This window comes from Anomaloglossus baeobatrachus, chromosome 11, assembly GCF_048569485.1.
Source record: "Anomaloglossus baeobatrachus isolate aAnoBae1 chromosome 11, aAnoBae1.hap1, whole genome shotgun sequence".
Classification (NCBI taxonomy): domain Eukaryota; kingdom Metazoa; phylum Chordata; class Amphibia; order Anura; family Aromobatidae; genus Anomaloglossus; species Anomaloglossus baeobatrachus.
In genome coordinates, this window is record NC_134363.1 from 128,076,919 (window position 1) to 128,090,520 (window position 13,602).

Here is a 13,602-nt window from a genome sequence, read left to right on the forward strand (position 1 = left end):
ATAACTACTATTATTCTGCTGATATATACAAGACTATGACTACTATAATACTGCCTCCTATTTACAAGAATATAACTACTATAATACTGCCTCCTATGTACAAGAATATAACTACTATAATACTGCTCCTATGTGTAAGAATATAACTACTATAATACTGCCCCTATGTACAAGTATATGACTACTATAATAGTGCCCCCTATGTACAAGAATATAACGACTATAATACTGCTCCTTTGTACAAGAATATAACTACTATAATACTGTCCCTACGCACAAAAATGTAACTACATATAACTACTATAATACCACCCCTATATAGGAATATAACTACTATGATACTGTCCCATCAACAAAAATATGTTCTATATTACTGCATACTATTTACAAAAATAAAACTACCATAATACAGCACAAAAGATAAAAAAAAATCATAAAAATAAGGTCCACAATAATTAGAGTAAACACACATAACATGGGGAAATTTAATTTGTTTTTAATTTACAGCAGAAAGAATAGAAAGCATTCAGAAAACATTTTCAATAGTTTTAAGGGCAATTCAAAACATTTTGCATGGTTCCAGCAGCTGAGTTCTTCAACAGATCCATTGATTTCAGTGATGTATTTTTTCTTTTTTAGATTTTTACATGCACAAATACAAAAATAAAACTTACAAAAAAGGAGACATCTATATTAGCTTTACATGCAAGCCATGGGGACCCCCGTTGGCGCCAACTACTGTGTGGAACTGCCGTTAAGCGTGCAACCATGTAGGGATTTCACGTTATATTGTCTATTTCTCTCACACAGTACAGATGTGGTTTTTGTTGTTTTTTTGTGTTTGTTTTAACGTTCACACTAGAAGCTTAAAATAAAATGCTGAAGACAGGATAGATTTAACAGTTACATATTATGACAGACTCCTGGCACTTGGGAAATTTCATGTACCCCATCCAAGTGAACTGTTGGTATGCAATGCATCTTACATTCAAAAGCCTAAAATTTCACAGCCAAGGAAAGGTCTATTGCAAAAAGTTTGCTATTGTCAGATGCCCCTTTTTTTGTTTTTTAGATTTTCAAAAGCACGATGCATCTGATGCACTAGAACAGGCCCCTGTGACTGTTTGTATGTTGGTACAGTTACTTGGAGAGGTCCTGCATGTTGCTGAATCTGATAACATTATTAACACACTGCACAACACTGACCTTTTTGTTTTTTGTTTTTTTAGTACAAATATACAGATAATACAGCATAACAATTGAGACCAGTACTCTTGCCAGGGTGACAAAAAGTTACATTCGTCATGAAAAGTGGAAATATTAATATACAATTCCAGATAACAAAATTCTAAAAGATCCACTAATGCTATTACTAATACATAAGTAAGCAGTGATTTTTTTTTATTTATTTATCCAAAAAAGGCGTTTGATATGTTTTTTTTTTTATTTTTATTTTTTTTTTATTTCTTCCCATTCCTCATGAATACATAATAAAATACATTCTTCTAGGGACAATCAATGTCCCGTCAAAAAAGAGCAGTATATAACTATTTATTAGTTTGTTTTTTTTAATGTACAGACTATTCATAATGGTGTATTGTGCGTGAGCTCATGAGAATTTATATAACATATACATTAGTGTATTTAGCTTGTTCCTATCTGTACATCCCACGTGAAAGGAAATGAACGGTTTTTAAAAAAATTGCAGCAAGAGTACTGACCTCATCATTTTTTTTTTATTTTTCGGCTTCAATTTTGAACCTTCGTCTCGAACAACCTGATTAAAAGTTTCTTACATATGCACATTGTGTAATCTTTACATGTTACGTCTTAGTATAAAAAAATTATACAATAGAAACTGTTTCGGTAAAGGGAAAAAAAAAAAAGGCTAGCGCACCCCTGAACAGCACTTTCTCCTCTTACAATCAAAAAGTTAGCAGATTGTATTCCAAAAAGTTTCGACAGTTATCGGCAATGAGTGCCAACATGTTTTGTACTGAAGCACACGCATTTTCTTCCAGTTTATAAATACCTCATAATCTGATTTACTTTGGCTTTTTTTATTTTTTAATCTCTGTGTGGAAATAATCATATATACCATGAGTTCCCTACAAGACCAGTTTGCATCATTTATTATTTTTTTTTTATTTATTTTTTTATACTTTTATGTGCAATTTTTTTTTTTATTTTTTTTTTACATTTTCTGACTTCCAGCAGGGAGATATGAAAATGTGAAACATATTTCTACTTTCTTACTATGTCTTTTTTTTAAATAGATTTTTTAAATATTTTTTTTACTTTTTTTTTTAATTTGAATTTCATTCTACATATTTTATTTTTTTTTATATTGGTGTGAGTTTATGGTGTTAAGCGCATATAGTTTTCTATGAGTATCTGCTTTGCAAATGTAACTTAATTAGTTTTTTAAGCGATATAGCATTCACATTACTTGGCACCATTGGCAAAATAAAATAAAAAAAAATTAAAAAATTAAAAAAAAAAAAAATTTAAGATGAAATAATGTTTGGGTAGCCAAAATTAAATGTAAACATATCAGTTTAGTAATGTTACTTTGCTTTTTTTTCTAAGTCTAAATACAGTAGCTTTTTTTTGCAATTTAGTCATGCTTCAGCAAAATGTTCTTCTACAGAACATTTAAAATAAAGTTTTCTTATAGTGAAATAAAATTTTTGTCTCATTTTACAGACCATAGCCACTAATGCTTTGCTTTTTTTCAATTCTTTTGTGTTCTTGGTTTCATGCACATATCTTAATTTTTAATTTTTAGTATATACAATATGTACAAAAAAACACATCCAAACTTTTCAGATTCATTCCATCAAACTATACAAATATTAATAATCTCCAGCCATGTTATTGACCCGCATCCATAGAGAAGATATTTCATTCAATATTCAGTAATAATCTCTTTCAAATAGTATTTCTCATTTCCGTTCCTGCCTTCTATATACAAATCTTTCTCCGGATGAAAAAAACAAAAAACCCCAATACACTAACTGGCCAGCACGCAGCACCACATTGATTCTTAGGTGGTAAAATGTTCAGGCAATGTAAATGCAAACCTTATGGGCAGTATAGGTTTCTAAGCGATCGATAGACGCAAGGTTTTATTTTCTTTCGAGCTTTTACAGTTAAACCATTACGTAGATGAATAGTAGAATTTATGAAAAATACAGGTAATGGTCATATATTTTATATTTCTTTTTTTTCTTTTTTATTTTAAGTGTTGCATCCGAGACATAATCTGTAGTTTTTGAGCTCCACTGCAAAATATGTAACAGGACCCCAACTACCATGTGCAATTTATAATACTGATATCTTTTTACGTGGCAGTTAAACTTTATGCGCTTTCTGACACAAGTTCCATCACTCAAGATGAATGATTACAAAGTGTATTCATGCAAAAATGAATTTATTTCTGCAAAACCACAGCAAAAAAACAAAGTTTCAGCTTAGTACAAGCCTTTTTCAAGGTTTAGCCATGAGGTTTCCAGTGCAGAGCTATAGGTGAAGCATGTGAAGGTGCATCTGTATGACAGCCCTTGAAGAAGGACAGGGTCCAGGAGGACAATGGCTGCAGTGGTTGTAGCAGGTCACCTATACCTCTGCATCGGTATGCCTCTGACCCACCACAACCACTGCAGGCAATGTCCTCCTCCACCCTGTCTTTTTTCAAGGGCAGTCATTCAGGTGCACCTTCACATGCTTCTATACCTCTGCACCGGTATAGCTCTGGCCCACAACAGCCACTGTAGCCAAAGTCCTCCTGGACCCTGTCCTTCTTCAAGGACAGTCATACAGGTGCACCTTCACATGCTTCACCTATACCTTTGCACCGTAATATCTCTGGCCCACCACAACCACTGCAGACAATGTCCTCCTGGACCCTGTCCTTCTTCAAGGTCTGTGATTCAGGTGCACCTTCACATGCTTCACCTATACCTCTGCACCGGTATACCTCTGGCCCACCACAACCACTGCAGCCAATGTCCTCCTGAACTCTGTTGTCCTTCAGGAGCTGTCATACAGGCGCACTTTCATATGCTTCACCGATACCTCTGCACCAGTAACTTCATGGCTAAACCTTGAAAAAGGCTTGTACTAAGCCGAAATGTTCTTTTTTGCTATGGTTAAGGTTACCTGTTTTGTAGAAATAAATTCACTGTTGCATGAATACTCTTTGTAATCAATTATATTGAGTGCTGGAACTATTCTTTATTTACATACAATTTTATTGTTTCCAAGCACCTGGCCACGTCACGGTTGAGCCAAGCCCTACCTCACCTTCTGACACAAGGGCTTGGGTGCATCTGCTTTTTTTGCACTTGCTACAACTACACCTCTGGTTGCAATAGCAGAACAAAAATTCCAAATTTAAAATTTCTCTGTTGTTAAAATTATAATTTTTACAACTTTGAGAGGCTGATCTGTCTTCCATAGCACTCAACATACCCACAGACCAATTATTTTATCCAACCAAGCCGGTATTGGGCATGATGCTTGGCACTATTCGGTTGTGATATACTTTGTTCTATTTTATTCACCTTTATATAGGGGACAGTTTTGATTCTCCAAAAAAAATAAAATTATTTTGGTACAACCTTGAAACACTTACAAAAAAAAAATCTTATGCAATATGTGCTGTACCTCTGTGTTAGCAATATATATATCGTGGACTTCAAATTCTTCCCACGGAAAATATAAATTACGCAATGCATAGATATGTCTATTTACACAAATGGGAAAGTCTTGTTAAAATGAAATAGGAGTAGATGGCATTACTTATGGTCAATGACTCCTAGACCACACTAGAAGACACATGTGTAGAAGTCCACCATTTTTTGGCAAACTTGTGTTGTTCCAGTAGGTAAAGCATTAATGTACATAATCTGGTATGGATATATATATTGCATATGTTATATGGCATACAATATAGGGAATACATCGGAGATCTACAGGTTACAGCTTAGGTACAGACATAAAAACATAAGACAATCCAAACTCTTCCATTTTACGCTCCTTCATAGCTCCTTGTGAGTGATCGATGGCTCTGGGTTTTGCATTCAGGTTTTGCTTGTGCATTTCCACCTTTCCTCAATAATTTTTTTTTTTTGGTATAATATTTGTACAGTTCCACACGTTGTTTGAATTCAGCCCTATGTTGAATTAACGCTACTCCAACCACATAGATTGGAGTTTCTCTTAAGCATCTCCAGGCGCCATTTTTGTTTCTTTAAAGTTTTTTTTTTTTTTATATCGTTTCCCATGATTAAACAGAAGATTAAAATCCAAGATGTCTTGCTGAACAAAGCAAAAGTTGTCCATGAAAGTGCAAATGCAATGACCAAAAAGATTACTGTTAAAATCCTGCAGGTGATCTCATCGAAAACTGCAGTGTTTTCTTTTTTTTTTCTTTTCTTTTTTTTCTTTTAATTTCTATTTTGTTGCATGTCTCTGCTAAAAACAGAAAATGAAAACAGTCCAAAAAGCGCTGTCACATTGCTAAGGGACGTTGTTTTAGTTCTTCAAGTTCCTTGGCCTTTTTCAATTCTTTCACTCTGGAAAATAATACAAAAAAAGAAACAGAAAAGAAATCTATAGAGTTACAATTTTAGTGTTATAATTTCTGAGAAAATTGACCAGAATAGAAGTTACAGTTGTACTCATGCAAGTGTCCATTGTGTAAAATAGCAGAAACAAAATGCTTTCATCTTAATAATTGCAACCCGATAATTGCTATTACATAGAAGAGGCCAATTTCAAATTTTTTATTAGTTTTAGGTTTATACGCATTTTTTTCTGCTCTTTTACATCATTTTCCGGCCAGGCAAGTTACCAGAACTTTTATGCATGGCTGTTGTACATTTCATTGTAGACAAAACTTTAAGCTTAGATTTCCCAACTGACCAAACATTGTTTATTTTTTCTTTCTCGTAAACTCAGATTCCCAGGGCGTCCAAACAGTCCAAAGGAAGATAACCCAATTTAAGGAAGATCTTCCACCAGTTTGAGCATGTTAAACTGGCCACATCATGGAATAGTGGTTGAAGAGCTCAGCAAAACGTAGTTTTTATTTTCCAGTTTCTCATCTCCATTGTGGAGATCTAATCTTGTAAAGTTTAAGTTGTAATTTATGTAAAGTCCAAGGGAGCATTAACAGACATTTGTCTCTGGGGGCATGCACTTGTTCCTCTGAATAATGTTGAAACCAATCATAAGCAGGTAGCAACACATGGGAAAGAAGAACATGACCCCACAATAGAAGAGGCTTTTTCCTGTGTCAGGTATGTAATTTCCGTCAGCCTGTTCTCTTCCATAGAGTCTCTGCAGCACTGTTGTGATCACAAAGTGCTTGGCATAGCACAGAGGTAAATGTTAAGGCCGCTTTACACGCAATGACATCGCTAACGAGATATCGCTGGAATCACTGAATTTGTGACGCACATCCGGCCTTGTTATCGACGTCGTTGCGTGTGACACTTACGAGCGACCGCTAACGATCCCAAATACTCACCAAATCGTTGATCGTTGACACGTCGTTCATTTCAAAATATTGTTGCTCGTGCTGGACGCAGGTTGTTCGTCGTTCCTGAGGCAGCACACATCGCTACGTGTGACACCCTGGGAATGACGAACAACAGCATTCCTGCGTCCTCCGGCAACGAGGTGGAAGTGACGTGAATGCGACTGCTCTCCGCCCCTCCGCTTCTATTGGTGGCCCGCTGATTGATGTCGCTGTGTCGCTGCACAAACCGCCCCCTTAAAAAAGAGGTTGTTTGCCAGCCACAGCAACGTCGCTAGGAAGGTAAGTATGTGTGACGAGTCCTAGCGATATTGTTCGCTATGGGCAGCGATTTGCCTGTGACGCACAAACAACGGGGGTGGGTGCGATCGCTAGCGATGTCGCAGCGTGTAAAGCAGCCTTTATTACTAACACTTCTTTAGCTTTCATCTCACAGCAGTTAGAGTGGTGGTAGGAGCAATACAATTGAGCTGAGAGCATTGTGACAGGAGAGATGCTAGAAGTGTTTGTAATGAGACTAAGATCTTCTGCCCTGTACTGCCCCTTCCCCCCACTAATTTCCATGACACAAAAGCTAAAGAACTGTTTGTAATCACACATTTCTCTGATCTACTGCCAACAACTGTGATCACACAATTCTGAAAACTCCTTTGCGAGATGTGATAACAGTTTGCTTTCCTATCTTGTCTCACTACATAACTGTGTGGGATTATAAAGTACCTGTAATAGAGCAAAGATGAGTGTGAATACAGACAACTTTCTTCTCCAAGAAGCCATTGTGTGAGGAGGGGCAGCACAACAGAGCTGAGCTCAGTTTCATAACAAACACATAAACACATCTAGTATCTACCCTACTACACTTCTATCATCTCTGCCATACTGCTCCTTTCCCCAACGCTTGCTGCTGTGATGAATACTAAAGCGGTGTTAGTAATCAAACTCTCTGCTTTACTCAGAGCATTTGTAACAACACAGTTCTGCAGAGAGACCAGTAGGACAGCAGACTGATTTTAAAGGCTGTTCTTAGCTATTGTGGGGGGTGTCCTTCCTTCCCCTGTGTGGTGGTGCATGCTCATGATTGGTCATACTCATGCAGAGGAACAAGCACACAATTCCAATGAAAAAACTCTGGCAATGTCCCATTAGACATCAATGGAGAGGAGAAGTTAAAAAATAATAACGTTCTATTCACCCTTGCAGCCAGTATTGCTTAATGTGGCCAGTTTTACATTACTTGCCAATAGGGTCTACTTTTCATGGTGGAAATCAAAACAATCTAATCATCTTTTGATGATACAGTATATCCTGTGTTCACAATGTAAGCAAAAAAGATAATAAAGTAATTAAAAGTACATGTTCTCTATAATTCTATAATTAATTTGATATAGAGTTTCACAAAAGTAAATAGGGGGTAAAGCAAAGAGATCACTGTAGCCCCAAATATATTTAAGTGAGATAACCAGTAAATTATGAATTCTACTTTCGAGAAACAACAATACGGTATGGGTGATTTTACTACAACTGGTGCACTGGAAAAGTAGAGCAGTTAACTATAGCAACCAATTAAGTTCCTGCTTTCATTTTCTAGGGTAAAAATGAAATTATTTTCTATGGAATACGATGCCATTTTTTTCCGTGACCGAGTTTTGCACTGGTGCGAGTGCAATCTGATGTTTTCTTTTTCATCCGTGCAAAACGCAAGTGGAACCGTACCCTAACAAACATACACAGATGCCCTGTGTATGTGAACACACGCCTTGAGACAGACTTTCAGCTTATGAGTATAAAATAATGAATGTTTGCAAAATTAAAGCAAATTGTGTCTATTTAACATTTTGGCTTTTCTGAAATCTTTTCTGAACATTAAATACATGTTTGCACATCCTCAATATCCAATAACACTTGTCACAAAGAGGGCACCAACTGATAGTGGGATCTCCTAGGTACAAAACCTATGTAGCACAAGTTTAAAAAGAAAGTGTACCTAATACATGGGATCACTACAAACAAAATGAGAGAAGAATAATTTGGCAAAAAGTGTAAATTTTATTTCAACAATGTTTCTCCAGAATAAAGAAAGAAGAAACCACACAATGTACAATACAATGCAAATTTAAAAACATTTAAAAGAGCCAAAACTGGCACAACAGAGTACCCCGCTCACAAAACAATGAATGGCAAAATGTGTCCTCTGAATAGACTGCTTGAGCTGGTCAAAACAAGAGGATATAAGATATAAATATATATACTATTATATGTTATTGGTGGGAGTAGAATAGCAGCGGAATTGACAAGAATAAATGAAAACATTCACTGTCACAAAACCACCCTTGAAATTATCAAACAATAATGGATTGACCTGACCCAAACTGGAGGATAAGTGGAGAGGGTGCAGACATGCAAAAATCCTAGATGCTGTGTGAGCTACTCCAAGACCATGTAATGACCTGAAAACAGATCCCAAACTCAGCCAGATCATTTTCTTGCCCTTGAGAAAGCCACTGCAGGTGGCGATACACGTGGGGCTGTAACCCCCACAGGCTCAATCTTTTCATCATTATGCTGTCCTCTTTTGGAAATTCAGGGTATCTTCTCCTTTTACTACAGAGAACTGGCTGAGTATATTCCTAGGCTATAGCAATTCACCTTTAATTGTTTCAGGTTACAACCCTGTGTTGGAAGTATTCTTACCCATGCTTGGGATCTGTTTTCAGGGTTGTAACCTGAAACAATTAAAGGTCAAAAAAACTAATGAAAGAAGTAACAAACAGTCAAAAACACTGATGAAAGAAGAAATCCTAAATGAACTACAGGGTATCTTTACTGGGAAAACACAAAGAAACAGAAGTGTCATTCCTGACTATTAGTCTTTAGTAACAAACAGTCAAAAACATGAAAGAAATCCTAAATGAACAACAGGATATCTTTGCTGGGAAACAAAAAAATAAAGGAATCAGAAGTGTCATTCCTGACTATTTGTTGCAGCACGGGAGGCTAGAATGGCATTTTGAATTGCACTTCATTTTTTTTATGAAAAGGCATTTGTTAGTTTGGCACTTAGGCTTGCACATACACCTCAAGTCTGCTGCTACGGCACAGCAAGCACACTACTTCACTCTAGAAAGCATACAGTCCATCCAAAGGTAGTAGGTGGACAGGCAGCAGATGTGTGAAACTGGCTCAGTTGCCCTTAGCAACCAATCAGATTCCACTTTTTAGCCCTTAGCAACCAATCTTATTCCACTTTTCATTCCTCACCGACTCTTTGGAAAATGAAAGATGGAATCTGATTGGTTGCTAATGCTAAGGGCAACTGAGCCAGTTTTACAGATCTGTTGCTGCCTGCTCTGTCCACCTACTTTTGGATGCTAAGGGCAACTGAGCCAGTGTCACAGATCTGCTGCTGCCTGCTCTGTCCACCTACTTTTAGACGGACCACCCCTGTAGTATACTACACTCCGCCTATTTGTCATTTAGGTATTCTATAGAATGACTAGGAAATGTATAAAAATCTGATGTATTTCATACTTTGACGACCCATTTCCGGCATTGTATACATTGCCCAGGTATTCTATAGAATGCCTGTTTTTACACATTGCCGGTAACATATATATTTATATCTTATATCCTCTTCTTTTAACCAGCTCAAGCAGTCTATTAAGAGGACACATTTTGCCATTCATTGTTTTGTCAGTTTTGGCTCTTTTACATGTTTTTAAATTGGGATTTCTGTACATTGTGTAGTTTCTTCTTTCTTTATTCTGGAGAAACATTGTTGAAATAAAATTTACACTTTTTGCCAAATTATTCTTCTCTCATTTTGTTTGTGGTGATCCCATGTATTAGGTACACTTTCTCTTTAAACTTTTGCTCAATATCCAACATTACAATTTAGAATTTCAGAATATGACTATACATGCTCTGACAGATAAAACAATATTAGATACAATTTCAAGACAGATAAACAACTGTTACTAAAAATATTTCGTATGCTGGATTGCACATTCACAATGATTGCTGTGTTGATTGTCTTCTCAAAAGAAATAAAGAAATAACAAATGACAGATAAATAAGAATCATTCTGTCGCTTCTGCCTTTAGGATGTCTCATGCACTCTTCTCATGCTTTGTCATGTTTTCAGAAGGCTTCCGAAACAAGGAAGTCTGTGATCAAATTAGTCACCGAAACAATAAAACATATCAACATATATGGGTGCAGCACAACCTGAAAAAACAGTTTGTAAAATATACTAAAGTAGGGATAAGAGGTGGAAACATCCATTCTGTACACAGATTTGTAAATGGTCTTGAAATAATTCCTCTACCATTTGTGTATACATCTGTCACCTGTGTAGACTTGTGTATCTCCATGAATCTACTAACTCTGTGTAGTCTAAATCTGCAGTTATGTATCACTTCACTGCCTCTGCCTTATCTTCATAGCCTATGGAAGGTATAACATGAAGTTCATAAATGCGAGTAAGGTTGGACATACACATATTCACCTGACAGCCATCTCAGCTGTCTCCCCCACACACAGGGGCACCCGCTTGGCTGAGTATCTGTATGATAAGTCTGATGACATCTTATCTCCTGGAGAAAAAAGTGATTGGCAGTAAACTGGACATGCCCGGTCAACACGTCCCCCGATGATCAGTTTACCGAAGCCCCAATACAAATTAGACCGTTGGACAAACTTGTTGCTCTCTGCTGGGTTCAGCCAACGTTAGGCCGGATATTGGCATCCTTTTGGACCAAGTGTGACAAATGCCAACTGAACACAGATTTCTTGCGTAAAAATTATACTTTGTATCTTTTTGATCATTGTCAGGTGCTGGAGTTGAAAAATCATTCATGATATAATACAGATCTATATTCCATCAATGGAAGTCCTGACAAGACTACCAATCATAGCAGAGATCAACCAGTGATTTTTGCCTACGGAACAGCTCTGACATATGGATGAACACAGAATTCTTACCTAAACAGTAATCTTAATCTCAGGGACCCCATGCAAATTCTGTAAAAGGGCTCTATACTTAACCTTTTGGCTGGAGGCCATTGAGTCCTCTTGAGCACCAGAGCCTGACAGCAGCTGCTTTCTTTCCATCCCTTGTGTAAGTTTTATACTGTATGTATTATATGCCACTTTCACATTCACTTCAATATTAGGCTGAGGCTACACAGGGATTTGTGACAGTCCTCGCATGACACTCGGCTCACGCTCGCAGAGTGGAGCTGAGTGTCATGCGAGTGTCATGAGACTGTGGTCCGATCGTGCAATCAGACCACAGCTGTAAAGGAGGAGGTCGGTGCTGTGGAGGAGACGGAGGGATATATCTCCCTATCTCCTCCGTTGCCGGCTGATGTGAGAATCGCACTGCTCTCGCGGTATATCGGTGTAACACGAGAACAATGCGATGTTTCTCTATTCCCCATAGACTTGAATGGATGCGAGTGAAACAAGCTCGCATTGCACTCACAACATGCCACGACTGTTTTCTCGGTCCGACTAGGGCTGAGAAAATAATTGCTCATGGGTGCTGCCCCATAGAGTAATATTGGTCCAAGAGGAACGCATTCCACTCGCACCGTTTTTCTCACCGTGTGTGCTGACCCTTAGAGAGAGGTCCTAATTATCAAAGTGGATCTGTCAAGTAGATTTTTCAATATCTCTGTGTATATTATTAAGTAGATTTCTTATGCCTGATGAGACTGCTATACTTACTGTGAAAATACATATAAAAATGGCTGTATAATTTCTTTTTAAAATTTACTTACTGTGAAAATACATATAAGGATGGCTATATAATTTCTTTTGAAAATTTTCTGCCCAATGTTAAATGGACTCATAAAATGTTCCTCTCATTATCAGGATTATACAGTCATTCTTAAATGGATGTTCTCAGTAAGTACACTTACCTCTTCAGGTCTAAGGGTACATGCCCACGATCAGGACCCGCTCTGTCCTGACCTTCAGGGCCGCGAGTCTCCTCCACAAGAGAACGCAGGAGACCGCAGCTGCTCCTGCCCGCGATCAGGGTTCGGAGCGCTGTGGTCTCCTCGCTGTGTTCTCCCTACGGAGAACGCATGAGACTCCGCAGCAAAGAATTGCCATGCTTTCGGCTCAGAAAGCAGCATCGCAGGTGAGTATTCGCTGCGGGCTGTACATGCACAGTGGGCACGGGATATCTCGAAATCCCATTCACTGTGCATGTACTGTACAATGCAGCATTTTGCATGCAGCTAAAACACTCCGCATCCAAAACGCTGCAAACACTGATCATGGGCACGCTGTGTTAGAGATCTATTTTATAATGTGTGCAGTTTTTAATGGGTAATATGGTGATAGATCCACGTTAATCGTAGGAAAACATATACAAATGACACTGCTCTCTGGGTAAGATTGTGGCCACATATCAAGGAATCCCTATCACACAGTGTATACATTTGTTCTTAGCCTAGTGCAGCCTCATCATACAGCACCAATGTTTTACTAATACAAAGTCACTAATCTAATTCAAGAGCAAAGAAAGTAGCAAAGTTAAAAATTCTGAATGGTGAACACTGTTCCCTCTAAGCTGTGCTCTGATAGAGAAGAAGTTATACAAACCTTTCAAACATGTATCTGTTATTAGGCTCATCAGTGTAAGATGTTTTAAACAGGACCTCTCACAAAATTATTCATGTTGAAAAGGACACACAATGTAATAGAAGCTGTAGAGCAGAATTACTTTTTTTTTAAATTTCCCCTTTGTTTTGCCAAGATATTAGTAATGAAAATATTTGGCACTTAGTGAGTTAATGTTCGTTAAGTCCAAGTGGGTGTTATCAGATAATTTCCACTGTAGGCGTGAACTGTTTCCTTCTATACGACATTGCCCAATAATAAGCAGGCAGCAACAAGGAGAAATAGAACATGGCACCACCATAGCTTAGAGCAGGTTTCTCACTATGAGACATGTAATGACAGACAGCCCTCATCTCCTGGTCTAACCTTGTGCATGATTAGAGCATGATTAGAAACTGCTGAGAGTAGAGTACAGATGACTAACACCT

At 37.6% G+C, this 13,602-nt stretch overlaps 1 protein-coding gene across 7 annotated transcripts in view; it reads right to left on the minus strand.

Annotated features, from left to right (window-relative positions):
- Nucleotides 1-476: 476 nt before the first annotated feature.
- The window catches only part of CAMTA1 (calmodulin binding transcription activator 1), a 2,097,701-nt gene continuing 2,084,575 nt past the window's right edge, over nucleotides 477-13,602 (minus strand). For all 7 annotated transcript variants that reach the window (XM_075328219.1, XM_075328220.1, XM_075328218.1 and 4 more), the window contains one exon: nucleotides 477-5,579. In XM_075328219.1, coding sequence (XP_075184334.1) covers nucleotides 5,516-5,579 — 64 coding nt within the window. In that variant the 3' untranslated portion in view covers nucleotides 477-5,515. The remainder of the gene's footprint in view (nucleotides 5,580-13,602) is intronic.